We start from the raw sequence: 9,623 nt of genomic DNA on the forward strand, positions 1-9,623 counted from the left end.
ACAGACTGCACGGGAAACAAACCAGAAATCTGTCCAATTCTGTAACTGAAGACAGTTCTGAAGAACTGCACTTGCCCGTAGCAGACCCACGCTCTCTGCTGTGAAAGGCCAACTCTCTTCAATAGGCTCAACAGAAAAAGCGCATATAAAATAGCGGTGAGTTCGGATGTTTTCTACGCACCACCGTTGACGACTTCATTTGAGCTCAACCCCAACGATAGGCCGAATGAAAGAACAATTTTTAATTTCTGATTATCTTTTTCGTTTAAAAATTTTCAAATTATATTTCTGCGTTCAACTTTAAACCAAAAGTGGCATATTATTAAGACCACGAACAGATTTTTGTAAATGAAAAGTCCATTGAAATCATAAATATTCCAAATTGGCAGTATTTAAGAGTAAAATGTGACGGGGGATTTATTGAGCGGTTAAAGTGACAAGAGCGATTCAAATTCGGACTAAAAACTGTAATATTTCTGGAAAATGGTCCATCCTGCACGTGAAGAATGCAGTCTTCCATTACTTTGCCCATTGTGTATATGGCCCGACCCACAACAAGTGTCATAAAAATGACTTCTCAAAGCATAGATGAAAAATATAAAAAATTTATTAATATCACACTCTACGGCGTCATTAATACAATAAATTTTCAACAATACCTTTGAGTTCAATTGTCGAGTTGCTATTGTTGAGTGGAACGTTTCCTTGCGCCGAAAAAGTTGTGTTGCGAATTTTCAGAAATAAAATGAAGAAGAAAAGGTAAATGTAATCAGTAATTGTGTTTATTCATACGAATTATTAAATATGAAGTATGAATTAATAGACTTCCTTTATAGTAGGAGAGAAGATTCTGAACCGAGTGTTCAGGAAAATAAAGATTACCCATTTCAGGTAAACCATTGATTTCTCTGTAAGAAAATCGGAATTATTCTTTGAGGAGATTAAGATAAGGAAGATTTTTGGTTAATTTTTTAAAACATTCTTATCGATAACGTTGCAAACATTGATGTTTTTTATCTTGATGTTTTGTAGAATGACAAAGATTCGCCTGCAACAAAATGTGACTCCTCGAAGAAAGACGAGTCGCAGTTGCAAGCAAATAACCCGAAAAATAGAAAGTTTATGGGAGTTTTAAGAAATTTTTTCTATAAATTCTTGTTATGTTGTTGCATTTCAGGCGAGATTTCTGATTCGGAGGTAAGTTTTCGTTCTTTCTGTCTTCCTTCCGTCAGCAAATTTTGTAAATAAATAATCATTTTTATAATTTTGTAGACTTACGAATCGGTAAAGAAACTCGCAGATTCAAAGCAGGAACACGACTGTTTTGATAAAGACAAACACTATATTGACAAATACAAAATTACTAAAGAAGTTGGACGTGGAAGTTTTGGGATTGTTTATTTGGTTAAGACCAAATACTCCAGAAAGAAAAAGGCTTTAAAAGTTGTAAAGAAGGAATTCTCTTTTTCTAATCAGGTATTCTTTAACAATAAATATCGATATTCTGTACATTATGGGGATTTAGAACAATTTCTGGAATATACAAACTAATCACGAATAAAATATACATATATATTAAAAAGAATAATTCTCTTAATCAGTATATTGAGAATAAGCGTAATCAATGCTTTATGAATTTACATTAGTATTATTTATAAATTTATATTTTGTGTGTATTTATCATTCATTTATTTATAGTTTGGTGAAATCCGGAGAGAAGTAATCGTTTGGAATTCTGTGTCCGCCCATCCGAATATCGTCAGATTCATTCGGTTCCTCCAAACTGACACAGTGTAAGTTTTTCTCTTTTCACCTGAGTTATTTATAATAATTTGTGCTTTGTGAGATAATAAGTTTTATTTTTCAGCTGTTGCTTTGTTTCGGATTTTGTTGAGGGAGAAACTTTGACCACATTTATACAAAAGAATAGTCCTATAGCGAAGAGCAAAGCAAAAGTGTTTGCCGCTCAAGTGGCCTCTGCCATTATGTATATTCATACGAATGGTAATTATTTCCTGTAAATGTATTTGCTTATTTAGTTCATAAATGTGTAAAGAGTGGAGAAATAATGCTTTTATTTTGAATAGGAATAATACATCGAGACATTAGTTCAAACAACGTTATGTTAGATGTGTACAAAGGTGCACAAGTAATTGATTTCGGTCTGTCCACAGTAATATATAATATATATTAAAATATATTACATATATAAAATAAACATTGTAAAATTCCTGAATTGTAGTTTTTTAACGATCTCTTGACTGTTTTATTATTACCTTTTTCAGTACGAACGAAATCCAAGAGATTTTTGTGGAACGTTATTATTTCTGTGTCCGGAAATTCTCCAGAGGAAGCCTTACGGTAGGGGCTTGTATTTTCACACTTGCTCGTATCATATTGTTGGATGTACTAATGAACGTATTGTTTGTAGATTCCTACTGTGACTGGTGGGCTTTCGCCATCGTGTTATTTCAAGCGTTGGTTGGAAGAACCCCTCTGGAGATTTATGTGAAAGAAGCGTTGGATATTGAGAACGTGTATTTATTGCCCCGTTACAATTGGATAAGAGGTAATGTATCAAAATTGTTAATTTAATAATAATAATAGCAATATAAGATAATTACTATTAAGATGTGTTTGCAGCTGCTTTAAATGTGAAGGTGTCGTATCCTGCTGAATTATCGGATGAAGCCAGACATTTCATTAACGACTTATTGCAAAAGGTAATTTTATACTTAATAAGGCATTTAACACCTTCTATCGCTTAGAATAGTTTATGTAATTGAAGAGAAACGTTTTCAGTCTAATGGAATAGGCCATACTGATGTGAACTGGCATTCGAACGTATTTCAAAATTCTAATAAATGGTACGTTCGGTCATTATATATTCAAATTTGCAACGAAGAAATAGATAAATTAACAAATAAATACTAAAATAAAATATACTAAATACACGAAAGCAACAACAATATAAAAAATAAAAGAAATACACAAAAAGGCATCACAGTATATGGGCAGATACGGACTAATACATTTATATTATATTTTTTTTTAATAACGTGTTGCCAATTAGTTTAATAACATTTGTTTTATCCGAAATAACACACAGAGGAAAATATTCGAAATTCGAATAGTAAATTTGAATCAGTTATTATTTGTTTTTGATTATTTCAGGACCCGTATAGACGTCCTTTAGAAGCAAATATAAGGGAACACGAGTATTTTCATCGAGTGCCTTGGCCCAAAATAGTATGTTTTATTTTCCAATATAGCATTTGAATGTCATTGTACGAAATAAAACAACTGATTTTTTTTTGTATTTTCAGACTTAAGGTTTTCAGCGGAATAAACTGAAAATGAAGCTTTTGAATAAAGAATGTGTCAATTTTACTTGGTTTTGTTTTAAAAATGTATTATATAGCCTATTATATTTACATTATTTGTATCATTATTACATTTCTGGATTGACAAGCGACATATCACACGATCCTGAAGACATTCACGAAGACGCTGCCTTCGAAACAGATGTGAAACTATCGACGTCTTTCGATCTGTTCTCAGAAGTAAGAACCGATCGATATGAAATGGAATGTGTCGTGTGTCAAGTCAGGTTTGACGACGAAGTTTCTCTGCAAGAACACATGAAAAAGTATCACTGAGGAACATTTTTAATGTTAATAACGTTGAAATACTTTGCAGTTTTCGATTGTTCTTCCGACATTCTTGAACTTTCGATTTTAATCTGTTTTTATGGACAAGTGAAGATTTCAAATTGGTTTGACATTTAAATTTTAGTGACGAAATTACACACGATATTTGACATTCAAGATTGTACTGATTTAAATCAAATATAAATTACTAATAAAAATTTCCATAATTTTCAAAAAGTTTAGAACTTTTTATTTTTTAAAATCACGAAGAAAAATAAACTGATTCGGAATTACATAAACTTTGTATATTGTTTTTCTATAAACACAAATTAAGTGCATAAACATTAATTTTTCAACGTTATACAGTTATAGAGAACCTTATGGACAATATTAGTAATGAGGTTAGCTTCAATCTGTCATTGAACAATATGGAGACACCAAGATAAAAGCAAAAAAAAAAAAAAAAAAAAAAAAAAAATATGTTAGAAATAGTGTTTTAATATGCTAAAAGAGAGCGATAGAACAGGATCACACGTGAGAGTATATGTGTTTGGTACAGGTAGGCTTATTCTAGCGTCTTGAGAAAGAGAGATTCTTACCCAATTTTAACAGAAGTTGCTAAATTTGGCGAATGCACACGAACTAGGCTTCGAAATCCGAATGGAAGAGTCGAATAGCAGGTTCTTTCTGTCGTAGAGAGGCCCATTCACACGCGTTTCGATAAGCGAGAGACAAGTCGGCTGTAAATGGTGTATACGATTATAATTTGTAAATTTGGTGATGGCTCAGGATGCTCGACACCACTTCATATATTAAAATTTGAACCACAGGAAATACTTTCTTTAGGAGTGAGCGGTGTGGTATGGGGCCAGGATATGTAAAATTGCTCTAATTTTCCTGAATTTCGAATTTATATTTTAAAGTATTACAAAGTACAACAACCCCGTTGATAATTAAAAACACTTGTAATCATTAATTTCGCAGATATTTATAAATTATTAATAGTAGTTACCTAGCAAAATATGCACATAAAATTCTTTACATTATTTATTATAAATTTATTTATAATGAAGAAATTACATTGTCACTTATTTATATTTATTGTATAAATGTATTTATACAAAATAAATAATTTACAAGCTAAAGAAACGTTTTTTTAATATAATAATTATTTTCATTATTTAACTTCTATGAACGTTTATCTAAAATTTTATTTTTACTTAGAAAGAGAATTCGGCAATTTCGGCTGTTATAAGTACTAACTTACAGTATTTTTTTCTTTATTTCTCCTTCGCACTGCGTTAATTATTACGGCAAAGGGCGTTAATAATGATTTCGAAACTGATATCAATATCCATTAAAAAGTCATTGCACCTTCTGATCTCTCTCGTTTTTATCCTTATATTTCCAATATAAATATTTTTCAATACGAAAACAGATAAAATTGTATCGTAAAATTTCTTCATTTTATAGTCTACAGTATACTAAAAATGTATAAGTATTAAAAGAATGTATAAATCTGGGTTTTCTCCCTATGCTGTCTTTTAACATTTACTTTTTTTGTATATCCTAATTTTACTGTAGAAATTGTTGAATTTTTACATTGACTTGTTTCGTGTCTTCATCGGGGATAGTAATTATGCATTTTCGGCATTACTAAAATATACAATAATAAATAAATAAACAGTCCTCCAAGTTAGCAGACGTAGGGTTAATCGGGTGAAAGTTATCAATTATTAAAGAATAAGGTAGTTACACAAGTAAATGACCGATTAAGTATCTTAATAATAGAGATTTGTATATAATCATTTAAGAAACAGACATTTAACATAAGTAATGGTCAACGCTGGTTACCGAGAACTCGCACTACTCATTCAAAAACTGAATTTTTAATTTTCTGTAGTATTTATTAAATTAATGACAGAGTGTTTTTAAAATTGAAAAATTACCAGTGAATGACCATATGGTTCTAGTAGTTGACTAGCTGAGGGCTATTGAATGACCGAAAGTGACTAGAATTTTAGGACACTATATGCGAATTTATACCATTGTATACTACATATGTGTTCGCAAGTTTTTGTAATTCAATCATGTAATTTCAGATTAAGAAATTGGAATAAAAATATTAATTGTTAGAAAAGGTCTTTAATTCAAAAATATCATATATACAATGTTATAGAAATTATCAGTTTGATAATCTATACAAAAATGTGTTTTGTAGATAGGTAATATTGTAGTAATAATTTTCTAAATTTATCTGATTGTTATTAAATGCGATGGATTCCTTGAAATCTGTTAACAAATTAATAGTCGTTGACCATTTTCTCTTCCGGGAGGTCAAGTACTGTTGCAGGAGGTCGAAGTACTGTCAGCGACAGTCTTCTTTCTGTCCGACAAGCAGTATGGTGGCATTCGGATAGGAAAATTGTATAATAGAAAGTTACCGGTAAACATAAAATATGATTTAAGTGGTTTTCGGAGGTGCCGATTTTAAACCTGAAATTATTCCTCTACTGTACACAATTTAAAGAATTTCAAAAATGTGTTGGATTGGGCACTCGGTGTTATAAACTCATAAGATAACCTTCGTAAATATCAAACAAATTCCATAATATAATACAGTGGATGATTGGTTAACGAAACATAATTCGTTCCAACACTTAGTTCGCTATTCGAATTGTTCGTTAACCGATTATCGATTTACCGTAGGTTTTAGTTGGAATTTAATTAATTCGTTCTGGAGACCCCAAGAAAATAAAAAAATATATGCTTTCTTACTACGTTTATTTATATGTCATAATAAAAATACATACGTAGACAGTCTTGCATTTTTATTAGTCATATTTTTTCCGTTTGAGGGGGTTAAAGAATCTGTCTAATGTCGATTATTTTTCTCTCTTCTTAAGAATTTTTTAGAAGTAATTAATGGAATTGTAATTGTAGAGATCTCCAAGCCTCAACCTGGTTTGGATGCCATTCTAAGATCGTTGTTCTGACATCCTTCCACTTTTCCAAAGATTTTAAATAGCAGATATCGGCATTAATCCTCCTTTCAAAAAAACATTTCTAGCCGAGTTTCTTGGTGTTCTTCATTCAAGAGTTCTTGGCGTTCTTCCGTCGTCAGATGCGTTTCAAGTTCCATTATGAGCTCTTAAATGTTCTTTATTTCTCAGATGTAATTTTCGTTACTCGTTTAGCTGCTTCAGTCTTCTTGATTATATTGTATAATTCTTAAATACGATTGTACTGCGACCTACTGTAGACCTGTTTAAGCCATACTGCCCAGCAACATTACGTATTATCTGCCCACTCTCTACCTTTGATATAATACTTTTACCTTCCGAAAAGACAAATTCATGCAAAACTTAACGAGTGCCCGCCCGACAGTCTCGCGAATACTATACAAGAATTGTTCCTGTCAGAAAAATAAAAGGCCGGAATTAGAAGGAAGAGGTTCAAAGTTCGGAGGAATACTATCTAATAGGTATAAACCGGGCTGAGCGTCGATGTCAACATCTTTTGCACTCCGAAAAGTTTCGAATTATTACCTAAAGACAAGGGAAGACCAATCGGTATTCGTTATTATTTTTACGTCGCGTCTTGTTGTGTTTGTTCTGTGAGGTGTTCGTTATTCGTCATGTGTTCGTTGTCCGAACATAAAATCTTTTGCGAAAGTGTTCGTTATCCGATTTGCCCGTTAACCGATCACCCACTGTATAATAAAATAGTTAGAAATGACCAAAATCAATCTAAAAACCTTATGCACAACCTAACAGGACCCAATATGGCGATTGCCGCAATGAATCACAGTAAGAATCAAACGTAAATACGATAAACAACTATGAGTACTATTTAAAATGCTCAAGTTACCCTCATTTAAACCTTTAAAATGGTAATGCTAAAGATGCAAAATCGCGGTCAAAAATGCAGATTTCACATGTATTATCATGCCCAACGATTGCACCTTCAGTATTGCGTAGCACCAAAAAAATAGACTTGACACTGTCTTTCTGGGACACACACAATATTTCGTATAGATACATGCAATATATTTTATTGGATAACACTAAAAATAAACAAAATCTAATATTCTTCTTCTAGTGATGCAATGATGGAGATTAGGCTAGTATGCTCTAAATCTTCGAGAGTGCCCTCAGAACAACCTGCACGGGAAACAAACCAGAAATCTGTCCAATTCTGTAACTGAAGACAGAACTGCACTTGCCCGCAGCAGACCCACGCCCTCCGCTATGAGAAGCCAACTCACTTCAATAGGGTCCACGAAAAAAGCGCATATAAAATAACGGTGAGTTCGGGTGTTTTCTACGCACCCCCGTTGACGACCTCATTTGAACTCAACCCCAACGATAGGCCAAATGGAAGAACAATTTTTAATTTCTGATTATCTGTTTCGTTTAAAAATTTTCAAATTATATTTCTGCGTTCAACGTTAAACCAATGGTTATATTATTAAGACCAATGGAATATTATTAAGACCAATGGAATATTATTAAGACCACGAACGGGTTTTTGTAAATGAAAAGTCCATTAAAATTATAAATACTCCAAATTGGCAGTATTTAAGAGTAAAACGTGACGGGGGATTTATTGAGCAGTTAAAGTGACAAGAGCGATTCAAATTCGGACTAAAAACTCTAATATTTCTGGATAATGGTCCATCCTGCATGTGAAGAATGCAGTCTCCTATTACTTTGCCCATTGTTTATCTGGTTCGATCCACAACGAGTTTCATAAAAATGACTTCTCAAAGCATAGATGAAAAATATAAAAAATTTATTAATATCACACTCTATGGCGTCATTAATACAATAAATTTTCAACAATACCTGTGCGTTCAATTGTCGAGTTGCTATTGTTCAGTGGAACGTTTCGTTGCGCCAAAACAGTTGTTTTGCAAATTTCGAGAAATAAAATGAAGAAGAAAAGGTAAATGTAATCAGTAATTGTGTTTATTCATACGAATTATTTAATATGAAGTATGAATTAATAGAATTCCTTTGTAGTAGGAGAGAAGATTCTGAACCGAGTGTTCAGGAAAATAAAGATTACCCATTTCAGGTAAACCATTGACTTCTCTGTAAGAAAATCGAAATTATTCTTTGAGGAGATTAAGATAAGGAAGATTTTTGATTAATTTTTTAAAACATTCTTATCGATAACGTTGCAAACATTGGTGTTTTTTATCTTGATGTTTTGTAGAATGACAAAGATTCGCTTGCACTGTGACTCCTCGAAGAAAGAAGAGTCGCAGTTGCAAGCAAATAACCCGAAAAAAGGAAAGTTTATGGTCCAGCTTTCAATAAATGTCTTTTCGGGAAGCATCTCCTTCGGCATATCGCTGATTCGCTCACATGTCGCTTTGCCCTCACTAAATAAACCAAATTAATTTAAAAGTGCGATTATTTATTGTGACATCGTCACAATGCCGAGCTGAAGCTGAAACTTATTTTCACAATGTTCTCAATTCATTTAGTAGTGTCTTGCTCCTGTACTTCATAGTTTTCCTGTTCGCAATAGATTTGTACCGGTTATTTATCTAACTCCGTTCGGGGAAAAATTATGAATTGACGAAACGTGACTTCCGGTTGAAACCGGAAATTGTTAAATAGTTAATTTGGGCCTACTGCTGCTAAGCATATCTGGTCTTGACTTTCGTCTATCTAACACCTTCTTGGAGATTAAGGATGGGCAGACAAGCGCACAGATAAATAAGGGATATTAGTCGGAATTGATAGGTCGACAATTTTTTTAAATTGCAGCCCGATAATTTTTTATAAACGTGATAGTTTTCAGAACATACTTCCCACGTAGTTTGTACAGTTTTTGGCAAAAATATAAACACTTTATTATCACATAAAGGTAATTATTATTGATTTTTATGAGATTTTTGAATTAAATCATATGTTGTCTTTCGAACGTTAAGGATAACGACTTTGATCACGTGCGCGGCCA

At 32.4% G+C, this 9,623-nt stretch overlaps 1 protein-coding gene across 1 annotated transcript; it reads left to right on the plus strand.

The window, feature by feature from the left end:
• The first annotated feature begins 652 nt into the window (after positions 1-652).
• LOC136970628 (aurora kinase-like) lies at positions 653-3,332 on the plus strand. The gene is made up of 12 exons (XM_067265074.1): positions 653-759; positions 837-891; positions 1,033-1,197; positions 1,273-1,476; positions 1,699-1,793; positions 1,868-2,004; positions 2,088-2,173; positions 2,286-2,361; positions 2,432-2,569; positions 2,644-2,723; positions 3,175-3,249; positions 3,327-3,332. Exons 1-12 carry the CDS (start codon positions 746-748, stop codon positions 3,330-3,332), a joined length of 1,131 nt encoding a protein of 376 aa, XP_067121175.1. The 5' UTR covers positions 653-745.
• Positions 3,333-9,623: the final 6,291 nt, after the last annotated feature.

This window comes from Centruroides vittatus, unplaced genomic scaffold (assembly GCF_030686945.1).
Source record: "Centruroides vittatus isolate TY-2023 unplaced genomic scaffold, ASM3068694v2 contig_2071, whole genome shotgun sequence".
NCBI classification, from domain to species: Eukaryota; Metazoa; Arthropoda; class Arachnida; order Scorpiones; family Buthidae; genus Centruroides; species Centruroides vittatus.